This window comes from Equus caballus, chromosome 20 (genome assembly GCF_041296265.1).
Source record: "Equus caballus isolate H_3958 breed thoroughbred chromosome 20, TB-T2T, whole genome shotgun sequence".
NCBI lineage: Eukaryota > Metazoa > Chordata > Mammalia > Perissodactyla > Equidae > Equus > Equus caballus.
In genome coordinates, this window is record NC_091703.1 from 38,158,513 (window position 1) to 38,172,397 (window position 13,885).

The following is a 13,885-nucleotide window of genomic DNA, read 5'->3' on the forward strand; positions in this document are numbered from 1 at the left end:
GGGAGGCCATGTGAATTGCCCAAGGCCACACAGCAGTTTGGTGGCAGAGCAGGGGCCCCAAGGCTAGAGCTATGTCCACTACACATGATACCTCAGCCGGGAGCCCAGGAGACCTGTTACCTATCTACACTGAGGGAGGGACCACAGCAGGTCCACCCTCCCTGAGTCTGGACAAGGTGAGAATGGTCTCTGCCATCACGCATTCTCTTCTAGCCTGACATGCCAGGTCTTAGCCGCACTGTCCCCTCTTTCCATCCTTAGAACGCACCCTCTGTCTTAGCTCCCAGCTCCCTCAGCTCTCCTCCAACACAAGCCAGAGGATTTTTAAAAAATGCAGTTTATGCACACAAGGCAAAATCTGAAAGGCACAAAAGGACCTACAGTGAAAATCTCCCTCCCACCCCACCCCCCAGCCACCCAGTTCCCCGAAGGCAGCCACCATTACCAGCTTTCCAAAAATATTCCCTGTTTCTATAGCTCCCCCCATACGAATGGAAGCGTCCGCAGCCACGCTCTTCCCCACCTTGCTCATTTGGTTTGAGTGGCATGGCGTGGGGAGGGCTCTGTTCAGGACTGGAGCATTCTGTGGCAGGCCTGCACCATAATTTACTTAACCAGTCCCTGGACGGGCATCTGGGTTGTTTCCAGCCTTTGGCTTTTACAGGCAGCGCTGCAGTATATGGAATTGGGCATCCTCGGTGTGCGCAACTGGCTGGAGGGTCCGCTCCTGGGAGGGGGGCTGCTGGGAGAAGGATGTGTGCCTCTGCACAGTGAGTGAGAGCGCCAGGTCGCCCCACTGAGATCGTATCAGGTCACCTCCTGCAACCCAGGGTAGGTTCCACCTTCACTCCCATGAGGGAATGTCCCTACCCTCCGCCCTGCTCCCGCCCCCACCGCCAGCCCGCTGACAGCTGTACCTTATGGGGACCCCAAAGAGCAGAGTTCAGTACAACCTCAAGGGCTCTGGCCGGGGCTCTGGCCCAGGCTTCTCACCTAAGGCAGCTCGAAGTCCATCACATAGCCCTCGTTCACTCCTCGCGTCTAAATTCAAAATGGTCCTCTTGAAGCGGGTGCTGCTTTATAAGTGAAAAGTGCCAAATTAAGAAGAAAAAGTTCAGACTCATTGCTTTGTCCCTTGATGACATCCAGTCACCTCTCTCTTCCCCCGCCACCCCGTGCATGAGTTTGTGGGAGTTTGTCTGAGGTTTTGCTAATGGGAGAGGAACAAAATACCTTTAGTGCCTGAGAGAAACCAAGGGGCAATACTGGGTTATTCCTGGGGAAAGAGCACTAGGCCCTGGACAGATGGGGAGACTGAGGCCACAGAGGGGGAGGGATCCTCGCATGTGGGTGCCACCTGCTCTGAGCCTGAGGGCCAGCTGCTGGTAAGGGCTGGGGGTCTGCTGGACCCCCAGTTTGGGCTGAAGCCTGCAGAGGCTAGCCCTCCCCCAGCGTCCTCATTGGTCGGGGTTCATAGTCCTCTGCAGGGAAGAGGCAGCGAGATGTCCCCTGCTGTCCCCTGCTGAAGGCTGGCGGCTGCTCGTGGGGTCAGGACGGCCTGGACTCGCTGTCCTTCGAGAGCCATTCTTGCTTGGGGTGGCAGTGAGGCCTGGCTGGGGGAGGGGAACAGGGCAGCGCCTGCTCCAGCCTGGGGCAGCACACGGCCTACATTGGACAGCCGTGATGCCAGCCGACAGATCCAGGGCACACACAGCCGCTCGATGCTCACACGGATGGCAGTGCTCTGACCTGCAGGCCAGGAGGCCGCGTGTGCAGGACTCTTAGGAGACATGTAAGTGGTTAACGGAGGCTTCCGAGGCTGGGCCCCAGGGCAACCAGAAGGGCATCTGCCGAGGCCCAGAAGCTCAGGGATCTGCGGAGGTGCTCAGCCTGGGCCAGAGGTGGGAGGAGGCCCTGCTGCCAGCTTCCCAATGGCCTTGGGTCCAAGCTCTGGCGGGGGGGAGCTTCTGGGAGGATCTAGAGGCGAGACCAGGGACTCTGCGTTGGGTGGGGTGGCAGGTGAGGGAACTGGAGGGTGTTTGGGGCCTGGTGCAGGGATCTAGCTGGGTCAGGGTGGGCAATGACGAGGTGGACAGAGAAGCCAGCGAGGGCTCATTGAGCCCCAGGGCCAGGCCCTGGGGAGGGGGAGCAGGACACGCATGAAGATAGGCCTGCCTGCTGGCCCCCAGGAGCTGTGTGTGTCTACGGAGCAAACCACAGATTTGGATAAAGCTAATACGCAACACACGGCCCTCACTTGTAGCTCTGAGAGTACAGGAGTGCCGTTGGCACCACGGTTCCAGTGGTTGGGGCAGGTTCTGAGAAGTGCCCACTGGAGCAGGAGGACCGATTTGGGGTCGGGGGAAGGAAGGGATCTAGAGCAAAGGGCTCATGGAGGAGAGCTGGGGAGGTGGGCATGAGGGGGACTACAGGGTGAATCTTGGGGTTACCCCAGGGTTGGTGAGGCAGTCCCAGGGCGGGGAGTCCTCATCCCGATGCACAGCTCGTGCCTGCGGGGCCCCAGGCCTGGAATGGGGCACATGGCGGCACTTCCCTGATCTCCAGGGATCTCTCTCCTGCCCTCCTAGCGCATGAGCAGCCCAGCTTGGTGACCGCCATTCCCCAGCTGCCCATCCTCCTACGGCCACACCATGTCCGGCTCCTACGATGAGGCCTCGCTAGCTCCGGAGGAGACCACTGACAGCTTCTGGGAGGTGAGGCTTCAATGTTCCCCATGTCCTGGGGATCACACAGCCTGGCCATGTGGAGGCCCAGGCTCCCATCCACCCCATGACCTCAGGCCCTGCTCTCTAGTCCCTGGGCCCCTCCAAAGCCATCTGTGTCCAGCAGGCAGTGGTAGCCATAAAGTGGGGGAAGACTGAGCTTGGAGCCCTTCTGCCCCACAGCTGGCCCTGGAGAGATCCTGCAGTGTTTCATAACGTGGAACAGGCCCTCCTGACGCTCTGCTCTGGGGGCCCTAGCTTAGACTCCTGGCATTCACACAGGCAGCTATGCACTTCACAGCTTACACAGCCTTTCATAGCTGAAGTGAAGTTGGCAGGGGGTCGAGCACAGGTCTCAGAGAAGCAGAGTGAATTCTGGGAACCCCACAGCAACAGAGATGTGGAGACCAGAGTAGAAGCCAGGATTTCAGGAGCCTCCCAAAATAATATCTGAGACCCAGAAAAGCATTTTTCCTGTTGGCTTCCAAAATCCAAAGCAAAAACTGCCAAACCTAAATTAATAAGTGTTTAATGAGATGTCTCCAAAACATAATATTATGTCAAAAGCTGCAGCTCAACTCAACGCTTCTGTGACTCTGCATAAATATAATAGATTTAGCTCACAAGAACAAAATGAATAATTCATTCTAGCCCAAGTCCAAATTATAAAAATCCTTCCGCATTTCATGGCAGCGAGGAAATTATGTTTACAGTGGGATGAGGGAGTGTGTAGACGGTGGGATGCGATGCGGGGTGCTGAGGCCTCGGAAGTGGGAGGGTCGGGGGTCCCCAGCGCATCCCTGCGGGGCGGCGAGGCGGGGAGGGGGGGGGGGGCCGGCAGGGCTGGACAGCGGGGAGGCGGGGAGGCCGGGGCCCCGCGGGAGTCGCGCTCGCTGCTTGGCCGCCAGGTGGGGAACTACAAGCGGACGGTGAAGCGCATCGATGACGGGCACCGCCTGTGCAACGACCTGGTGAACTGCGTGCAGGAGCGCGCCAAGATCGAGAAGGCGTATGCGCAGCAGCTCACCGACTGGGCCAAGCGCTGGCGCCAGCTCATCGAGAAAGGTGCCCCCATGCCCACCCCGGGCCACACCCCAGGCCCTCACCCTCACCGGCCCCCCTCGACCCCCTCCTCCCGTCTGGGTCCGGGGAGCGCCAGCCACTTGGATGCGTCTGCATCCTTGAGCCACAGCGCCTCTTCAGGCACTGTCCCCACACCTGCACTCTTTCCCTCCCAGACCAAACCAGCGCCCCCGCCCCCCCTTCCCTGTTCAATTCTACTTTGTACAATTTTAGGTTGGATTAAAAAAAAAACTTTTTATTTTGAAATAATTTAAATTTAGAGAAAATTTGCAAGAAGAGTCCACAGAACTACGTACCCCTCACCCAGATTCACCAGTTAACATTTTACCACGTTGGTTTTCTCACTTCCTCTGTATTTTTAGGCATATTTTTCCTGAACCATTTAAGTTGGAGACATGCCCCTTCACCCTAAATTCTTTTTTTTTTTTAAGATTGGTACCTGAGCTAACAACCGTTGCCAATCTATTTTTTTTTTCTTTCTGCTTTTTCTCCCCAAATCCCCCCAGTACATAGTTGTATATTTTAATTGTGGGTCCTTCCAGTTGTGGCACGTGGGACGCCGCCTCTTCATGGCCTAATGAGCAGTGCCATGTCCGCACCCAGGATCTGAACCAGCGAAATCCTGGGCCTCTGCAGCGGAGCACATGAACTCAACCACTCAGCCACAGGGCCAGCCCCACCCTAAATTCTTGATGCGTCTCCTAAGAATAAGAACATTTGCTTACGGAACCATAGTTGAACTATCAAGTTCAGGACAGTAATGTGGCCCATATGCAAATTTTATTATAGCAGTTGTTTGTGTTGGCCCAGGATCCAACCCACAACCACATGCTGCATGTAGTTGTGTCTCTAGATTCCTTTCATCTAGAACAGTTTCAGGTTGGGGTTTACATGTATTGGTTAATGTTTCTCTTTTCCACTGCACTCTAAACCCCATGAGGGCAGGGGCTGGGTCCATACTGCCCTGCACAGTGCCTGGCCCAGAGTTGACGCCCAGGATACAGAAGAACAAATGACTGTGGAATGTCTGGTCCTAGTGGCCTTCCATCACCAGTTGGTTCTTCAACTTTACATTCAGCCCATATTCCTGGAGCACCTACCGTGTACCTGGTGCTGTGCTGGGTTTGTGAGAGCTCACAGGGTCCAGGCTGCCCCCCATGGGGCTCACAAGCTGATGGGGAAGACGGGGAGTAGGCACAGAGGCAGATGCTAGGAGAATTCAGTGAGAGCTGCAGGCTGAGGTGTGTGGGGATAGAGCAGTCAGAGAAGGCTTCCTGGGGGAGGTGGCAGTCCTTGGGCCCTGGAGGATGGACAAAACTATAGGGAGAGCATTTCTGCTGCCATGGGAAGTATGGGGAAAGCCTCAGAGAAAGGCATGAGGGGGGGCCTCTGGGCGGGGGGTGATGAGGGCCTGGTGACCCCGTGGTCCTTTCCTCAGGCCCACAGTATGGCAGTCTGGAGCGGGCCTGGGGCGCCATCATGACGGAGGCAGACAAGGTGAGCGAATTGCACCAGGAGGTGAAGAACAGCCTGCTGAACGAGGACCTGGAGAAGGTCAAGAACTGGCAGAAGGACGCCTACCACAAGCAGATCATGGGCGGCTTCAAGGAGACCAAGGAGGCTGAAGATGGCTTCCGGAAGGCCCAGAAGCCCTGGGCCAAGAAGATGAAGGAGGTGCCCGGTGGGCGGCTGCCGCAGATGGGGCCAGGGTGGGCGGCAGAGGGAGTCCGCTCAGACGGAGGGGTCTACAGTGCTCTGCTGCCGGGGAGCAGCACTGCCTTCCACCCACAGACGGGGCAGGCTCGGCGATGTCCGGCGGGAGGGTGTCCGTAGGGCAGCAGGCAGTGCCTTGCAGGGAAACATCCACAGATGGGTGGGCCCTGCTCCCAAACACCTGAGCCAGGGCCTGTGTCCCTTCTGCCTCTTAAGACTGTGCCCTCACAGCTCCCGGCAGGGGGGAGGGGTTGACGAGTGACCACGTCCACGCCTGCTTACAAATAGGAGCCCTGGCCCTGTCCCCCCGCCCCCACAGCTAGAGGCAGCCAAGAAGGCCTACCACCTGGCCTGCAAAGAGGAGAAGCTGGCCGTGACTCGGGAGATGAACAGCAAGACGGAGCAGTCGGTCACCCCCGAGCAGCAAAAGAAGCTGCAGGACAAAGTGGACAAGTGCAAGCAGGATGTGCAGAAGGTGCCGGCCAGCCGGGGTCTGAGGCCCCTTGGAGGGGTGGTGGCTGGGAGCTGCAGGCCTAGGGCTCACATGCCCTTTGTCCTGGTGCCCGTAGACACAGGAGAAGTATGAGAAGGTGCTGGATGACGTGGGCAAGACCACACCCCAGTACATGGAGGGCATGGAGCAGGTGTTTGAACAGTGCCAGCAATTTGAGGAAAAGCGGCTGGTCTTCCTCAAGGAGGTGCTGCTGGACATCAAACGTCACCTCAACCTCGCTGAGAACAGCAGGTAGCTGGGCGTGGCAGCGTGGTGGGCACAGGCACGGGCGGCAGAGGGTAGAACTGGTGGGCAGGGCATCCCGGGTCCCATGTTATAGTGACAGAAAGGTGGGGGACAGAGCTGCAGGGGCCAAGAGGGAAGAGGCTGCAAATACAGCAGCTGCCTGGGTGCGAGCTGACGCATCCATGTACTCAAGAAACATGCGTGGATGGATGGGTGAGTGGCTAAGGTGGGGATGGAGAAGGGTGCCCACGGGGCATGCCCGGAGCTGCCCACATGGAGATTGCTCCTTGGGAAGCCTGCGCGATTCCTAGCTGGGGGGCACACCAGTGCCCGGGTCCCCAGAATGGGCCCCGGCCTTCATGGAGGATGAGAAGGCCATGGTGCATCTTGCCCCCCACCTACCATCTCCCTCGTGCACAGCTATGTCCACGTGTACCGGGAGCTGGAGCAGGCCATCCGGGGGGCTGACGCCCAGGACGACCTCAGGTGGTTCCGCAGCACCAGCGGCCCCGGCATGCCTATGAATTGGCCCCAGTTTGAGGTGAGGATGTGTGAGGGTGAGGGAGGCTGGAGAGCGGGGAAGGGCCCTCAGGGGCAGCCCCCAGTCTCACTGCTGCGCTGGCGCCCACCAGGAGTGGAACCCAGATCTCCCTCACACCACCACCAAGAAGGAGAAACAGCCCAAGAAGGCAGAGGGGGTGACACTGACCAATGCCACTGGGGTGGCAGAGTCCACATCCCAGGCTGGGGACCGTGGCAGGTGAGTGCCTCCTATGGAGCTTCCTGGGGGCCAGAGGGGCCCACACACTGGGGCAGCTGAGTTTTACCCCAGGAGACAAGAAATGATCTGAGTCACAGCAACCACGTGCTCCTCTCGGTGTCAGTGGCAGCTAATCCTTTGAGAGCACCTATTGTGTGCCAGGCACTGTTCTAAGCACTTTCCATATATTAAGTCTTCAGAGCCTCCAGACACTCTGAGAAGTGTGTAAATATTTCCAATTTACAGAGGGAGAAACTGAAACCCAGACAGGTTAAGTGACTTGCCCAAGGTCACACAGCTAGTTAGTAAGCCTCAGGGCCACGATATGATGCCCAAGAGGTCTGGCTCCAGAATCCTCACACTTAACCACTAGGTTGTACTGTCCCTCTCAGATGAGGGGTCAGATGTTCTCTGGGGTCCCCTTCTGCACCCCCTCACTCAAAGGCTGAGTAATAATGCTAATAGTCCTGCCTCACCTCTGTTTAAAGAGCTGTCATAAGAGTCACTGGCCCTGGACCCCTTCTCACACGGCCCATCCCTGCTCCAGCCGTGGTAGAATTTGAGGCCAGGGCTCCGGGTGGGAGGAGGGGGCAGCCCTGGGGACGAGGTAAGAAGCCATTCATGCCGGGTCCTCTCTCTGCGTCTCAGCGTTAGCAGCTACGACCGGGGTCAGACTTATGCCACCGAGTGGTCGGACGACGAGAGCGGGAACCCATTTGGAGGCAGTGAGGCCAACGGGGGCTCCAACCCCTTCGAAGACGACGCCAAGGGAGTGCGTGTGCGGGCCCTCTACGACTACGACGGCCAGGAGCAGGACGAGCTCAGCTTCAAGGCTGGTGCGGAGGGCGGGGCGGGCGGCCGGGCCGTGGGGCGGGGCCGGAGGGCCGGGGATGCGGGGGATGCAGGGATTTGCGGACCACGCGGCTGGGGCGGGGCCTGCTGCGGGGGCGTGGCCACGACCTGGAGCGTGACCTGTGCCCCGGGGCCAAGTCTCGAATTAGAGAGCCGGGGCAGGACCTGAGAGTGGGTGCCAGGGGTGGAGTCAGGACCTGAGAATGCAGTGGGGGCAGAGCAGGGACATGGGCTGGGGGCGGGGCCTGAGGGCAGAGGATGCCAGGAGGAGGGACAGGACCCGGGAAAAGAAGCTAGGGGCGGGGCCTGGGCTTCCGTGGGGCAGGGCTGAGACCCAGATGAGGTGTGTGGCTTAGGGCAGCACGTGGGTGTCTGGGCGTGGCTGGGGCTGGTCTGCAGGGGCGGGCAAGGGGCGGGGCATTGGGGTCGGCCCAGCTAGACAGCATCCGAGGACGTTTCCGGCAGTGTGGGGCTCGCGGTCAGCCGTCTCTGAGCCCCTGTCAGTGAGCTCCCCTGTGTCCTCTTCTAGGAGATGAGCTCACCAAGCTGGGCGAGGAGGACGAGCAGGGTTGGTGCCGCGGGCGGCTGGACAGCGGGCAGCTGGGCCTCTATCCTGCCAACTACGTGGAGGCCATCTAGCTGCCCCGCTTCCCTCCCCACTCCCCCTCCCTCCTCGTCCGCCCCTCCCCTCCCTGTCCACTCTTGTCCCCCTCCCTTTGCCATAGAGTTCCAGACATATTTTCCGATCAAGCTTTTATTTTTTTAAAAGTCAAAACAGAACAAAACAAAAAATAGAAAGAGACTGAGCATTTGCAGGGCCGCCTGGAGGCCAAGGTGGTGGGACTCGGGTGACGGCCCCAGGGTAGGTGAGGGTCTTAGGACTTAGCCCAACAGAGACATCACAACATCTGCTCTTCAGACCCCACCAAAGAGCCTCCTGAGCCCTGAGGGGTGTCTCCTGGACCCTTCCATCCTGCGTCGCTCCGCCAGCCTGCCCTTCCCCCCAGGCTGCCAGCACCCCCCCCCCCCCCCCCCCCCCCCCCCCCCCCCCCGGGCCAGGTTTCCTGACCTCTTCCTCCTGCCCCACCCCGCTCCCCTTCCACCAGCTCCCCTCGAAGACCTCCCCTCCAGACCCCAGAGAAGGGGGCCTCCCAGTCCTTGGTCTTCCACTTCGCCCTGGGGGATGCCCTTCTTCTCCCAGGCTCACCCCACGGGACTGGTGGGGCTGGACGAGGAATGGCCACCCTCTTCTCCCATAGAGGTTTCTAGGGCTCCCTAGACTCCCCCAGACATGAGGAAGGGTGAGCTGGAGTCGGTGACAGTGTCGCTGGGTGTAGGAGGGGGAGTGAAGGGGGAGCAGGCCCTCAGCCTTCCCACTCGAGGCTCAGCTGAGGGACCCAGACCCTGCTGGGGCCTTTCCCAGCTGTCAGCACTGGGCACAGGCTCCTCCTCGGAGCCACACCCCTCAGTCCCCTACAGAGACCCCGCCCCTCTCATAATCCTCAGGCACGGGGGAGGGGCCCCAAAGCCCAGGGCAAAGCCAGCAACAGTAGCAGCCTCCTCCCGGTTTCTGGGGAGAAGGGCATCTTGCCTACCCGCCCCCACCATGTCCATCTAAAACCATAGGCCCGCTAGGCCTGGCCAGCTTCTATGAGACCCAGCCTTGTGGCCTCCCATCTCTCTCTCCCCTTCTCTGGCCCCTGGGGAGTCACTGCAGGGCCCATGGGAGCTTCCAGCCTGGGACCAGCGGGGGAAAGCCTGCAGCCAATGGGAGCCGCAGGGGTTTGGCAGGAGCGAGGAGCCCTGGCCTCAGGACCAGGATGGTCACCATGTCTTTCTTCCTTGTCCCCTCCCCCCAACCCCAGCCCTGGCCCCTGGAGAACATTCTCCCTGCTGGCAGCCCCTCCTTATCTCCAAGCCTGAGTCTCCATTACAGGAGTTTTGGTGGCGGGAGGAGGCAGAGGACCCCCCCGCCCCCAGAACAGGAGTGTTTCCCACGGCTGGTGGAAGACAGTGGTGCTGGGTTACCGAGTATCAGTGCCCATGGGGGAAGAGGCGGGGTGTGACCCAGGCAGGACAGGACCCCAAGAGGGGGGATGGCTAGATGAGGAGTCTCCTGGAACCTCTGGGACGAGGCCCTGAGACGTCCTGCAGCACCAGGTGACCTTGCTCAGGGCTGATGCCACTTCTGGGCCTCAGACTGCAGACACCTCCCCTCCCACAGCACCTGGCTCCCTGGGCCTCCAGGTAACGGCCCCTCTGTCATCCCTCCATCCTCCTTTGCTCCCTGCTTCTTCTCCCAACAGCTCACTGTTAGGAGGTCATAGACCCCAGCCTCAAGACCCCGACCCTGCTCGTGTGGACACGGAGGATCCCGGCAGAGTCTGGCAGGAGCCTGAGCTGGGGCAGGCCTCCCTCAGGGCCAGGGGAGTCGGGGGGCGGCACCCCTAGGGACAGGCAAACTTCCCCCAGCACCTCCATTCTTGTCACTGTCACTCTCTGGGCCTCTACTGCAGCCTGAGATGTGCCCTAAGCCCCTCAGAGCCTGCAGCAAGATTTCGGAAGCCCTCAGCTCCCAGCTCCAGAACAAAGGCCTCCTCAGCCTCGCCCCCAGGCAGGGGTCGGGGTTGGGGCCCGCCCCTCACTGCTTGCCCTCGGATGGCAGGAGGCCGGCACCTGCTCCTTGGGGCCTGGGCTCCCCCTCTCTGTGCCAGCAGCTTCTCAGCACCTGGGGAGGGGCTGTGGTCCTGGCTGGACCCCAGGCCTGTCCCCCTCAGCCCTCTAGCTGCCCAGTCCAGGGCAGGGACTTGAAACCCCCTTCATTCTGAGTAACCACCTCCATGGCCCCATTTGGGACCACTCTCTCTTGGTCCCCAGGCTCCTCAGGACCCCAGAGTGGGAGGGTCCCCCACCTGGAAGTCCCCTGAGCTCTGGGGCCCAGCCCCACCTGTCAGTGCTGGTGTCAGGGCACTCAACACCGATCGTGGGGGCCACGCCCTCGCTGTGCCCACTGCCTCCTGTAGCCCTCTGCCCCCCCATGCTGCACGGGCCCACCCCGCGGGCTCGGCGAGTGAAGTGTTTGTCCCTGTTCACCACCGTTCTGCGCCCGGCTCTGCGAGGGGCCGGGCTGCCCGCTGCCCACCGTCTGCCGCCCTTGGCTTCTGACTCCATTAGTCCGACACTTGTGAAACTCCGAGAAGTGCTGTGGTCTCAGCAATGCACCTGTTTTGTACATGATTGTGTAATTTAAAGGTATATAAATACAAATATATATATCTATAAGTTGTGACTGTATGACTGTGGATAAAATCCAGAACTGTGTCAACCTGGCTGGACATTGTTATCTCGAGTCCTCTGTCTTTCGAGCCCTGAGAGATCTGTGGTTGGGATGTCTGTCGGGAGGTGGGGCCCAGCATGCTCCATGCTGTCCTGGCTGATCACTGACGGCCGGCAGACTGAGGGCTGGTCCCCTCACCTTTCAGGGCCCCCGGGGCCTGTCTATACAGAGAGGGCTATAATAGGTGCTCTCTGAGGCAACTGGGCCATGGCCTTTAGGGTCCTGGGTGCCTGACTGACCAGGAGAACTCAGATATTTGGGGTCTAAAACTCACAGTTCAAGGATGAATTTGACCCCCAAGTAGGTTTCTTTTCTTTTCTTTTTTTTTGAGGAAGATTAGCTCTGAGCTAACATCTGCCGCCAATTGTCTTCTTTTTGCTGAGCAAGACTGGCCCTGAGCTAACAGTGCCCATCTTCCTCTACTTTATACGTGGGACGCCTACCACATCATGGCTTGCCAAGCGGTGCCATGTCCACACCCGGGATCCGAACTGGTGAACCCCGGGCTGCTGAAGTGGAATGTGCAAATTTAACCACTGCACCACTGGGCCGGCCCCAGGTTTCAATTTTTAAAGCAAAATTCTAAGAGTGATTGCTGAGGCCTGTGGTTCCTGGTAGTCCACAGTCCCAGGCTCCCGATGGTGTGACGTCAGGTGCTGCCACACTTTCTTGTGCCCTGCCTGACCTCTGACAGCACTTCTGTGTGGGACCCCTGGGAGGGCTTCTCCAAAAGCATTTCTCAGGGAAGTGGCCAGGACCCAGGCTCCAGCTTCGCAACTCTGTTCTGCCGGGCCAGGCCCTGCCCGGGCCTCAGCTCCTGCCCCAGCTTCAGCTCCAGGCCCAGCCCCTGCCCCAGCCTCCCCGCCCCCGGCTGGATCTCTTCTGGGACGTGGCAGGTCTCCCAGGTGCAGCCCTAGCTCTGTCCTCGGTTCCCTGTGTCCTCAGCCGACCCCCACGCGGCCTCAGCTTCCCCGGGCCGCTCAGATGTCTCTCCGAGGCCCCAGTGGCTCCGGCAGCCTGGCAGGCCCTGACAGACCCACTCGTCAAGGCATCTCTACTGCAGTCCCCTCGCCCCACGCTTTCCCCAGCCTCAGGGCACCCCAGGGCAGGGAGAAGGGCTCAGGATGGGGTTGAATCTGTTCCCCAGCCCATCTCCTTCATCCGCCAAATCCACGTCCAGTGACAAGCCCCTGGTTTTAGCCGAACAAGGACTCTTCAAATAAAGGTGAAGGTTGCCTCGTCTTGCGCAGGCTGCTCCATGCAGTGATGGGGCACCCGGGAGGGGGGGTCCCGTGGGGATGGTCAGGGAGTACCTAAGCTAGACTGGGCTCTGATGGGCAGGTGTGCGGAGGAGGAAGAGGAAACCTAAGCTTGCTGCCAGTGCACAAGTTGTCACTGGATGGGTGTGTCCCCGCCAAGGGGTCATGTGCCTCGTGGCAGATCCACACAGCAGGGAGCTGCCCCACCTGACCCCCCACGGCTCCCCTTTCTGGAGCAGCTCCAGCTCCCCACTCCTAGCCCATAATCCCCCTCCCCCTCCTTCCTCTCAGCCCGGCCTGAGATGAGGCCACCCCAGGCCCTGCTGGTGGCACAGGGACGCAGCTGGGGGCAGGGCCGGCAGGCTGGAGACAAAACCAGTTGAGCAGAGCCGAGCTGGTTCTGGCCAGGGTCCCAGGTGCCCCCTCCCCGGGGGTGGGCAGACAGCAGGGGCCCAGAGAGGCACAGGCCTGGGGCAGGGCCGCCCCCTCCTCCCCCGGGTCCAGTCCCAGCTGACAGATGCCAAGGTGCTGTTTGCTCACTGCCAGGAGTAAACTTTCTTCTGGAGACAATAAAATCTCTGAGGGCAGAAGGTGGCAGGCTAGGGCGGCATTTAACCCTCAATGGTCTGGGCGGCCCTGGCTGGCTCCCGTCCTGTCTCCTGAAGTGTGTCATCAGAGGCTAAAGGTTACAGAGGCTAAGGGTGCTGACCAGTCACGAAGCAGGAGGCATGAGGTGCAGAGAGCCCTGTGCTTGTGGGTTCAGTTCCTGGTTCTGCCACTGATTGGCTGATTCGTTGTGGGACTGTGAGCAAGTCTCCCAGCCACTCTGAGCCTCAGCTTCATCGTCTGCAGGATGGGGGAGTAGCCCCTCCCTTGCGGTTTGGTAGGGAAGTTAATGGTAAAAAGCAGTGCAAGTACTAGAGCGTAGTGGGTCCTCAGGGCATGCGAGCCGGATGGACGAGTGTGAGGGAAGCGCCAGGAGGCTGAGTGAGTTGCTTTGCCCAGCAGACTGGGCAGTAAGGGCCCATCTCCCCCGGCTCACCCACACTGTGACCCTTTCCCCATCACCTGCTCACTTATGCCCCTCACACCCCATTCCCAGGGCTCGCAGCCTCACAGGGGCGCTGCTGAGGTCTGGGACCTTGCTCTGTGCAAGGGAACTACAAGCCAAACCACCTCTCTTCGCTGCGGAGCCTGTGTCCCACAAGGGGAACCGGAGCAGTAGTACTCTCTGGCACCCCAGCCGCCCCTTCCCAGAACCCCCTTGGTTGCAAAGCAGAGACAAAGGCTCTCGGACCCTCTACAGCAGAGCAAGAAGATGCAGAGGACGGACGCCGCATTCTCTCCAGTCCTATGGTGGACTGTCTTCAGCCCCAGGGCCCTCCCTCCTTCCGGCCCACACTAGGGTGGGGGGAGATG

At 60.0% G+C, this 13,885-nt stretch overlaps 1 protein-coding gene across 4 annotated transcripts in view; it reads left to right on the forward strand.

Moving 5' to 3' along the window:
* The window catches only part of PACSIN1 (protein kinase C and casein kinase substrate in neurons 1), a 53,927-nt gene extending 42,732 nt beyond the window's left edge, over positions 1-11,195 (forward strand). For 3 of the 4 annotated variants that reach the window (XM_023624759.2, XM_070245423.1, XM_023624758.2), the window contains exons 2-10: positions 2,589-2,714; positions 3,632-3,788; positions 5,245-5,480; positions 5,839-5,994; positions 6,089-6,264; positions 6,679-6,799; positions 6,891-7,018; positions 7,667-7,854; positions 8,400-11,195. In XM_023624759.2, coding sequence (XP_023480527.1) covers positions 2,652-2,714; positions 3,632-3,788; positions 5,245-5,480; positions 5,839-5,994; positions 6,089-6,264; positions 6,679-6,799; positions 6,891-7,018; positions 7,667-7,854; positions 8,400-8,509 — 1,335 coding nt within the window. In that variant the 5' untranslated portion in view covers positions 2,589-2,651 and the 3' untranslated portion in view covers positions 8,510-11,195. Of the gene's footprint in view, positions 1-1,405; positions 1,793-2,588; positions 2,715-3,631; positions 3,789-5,244; positions 5,481-5,838; positions 5,995-6,088; positions 6,265-6,678; positions 6,800-6,890; positions 7,019-7,666; positions 7,855-8,399 lie in introns of those variants that run through there. The other variant, XM_023624760.2, reaches the window with a different exon arrangement.
* The last annotated feature ends 2,690 nt before the right edge of the window (positions 11,196-13,885 follow it).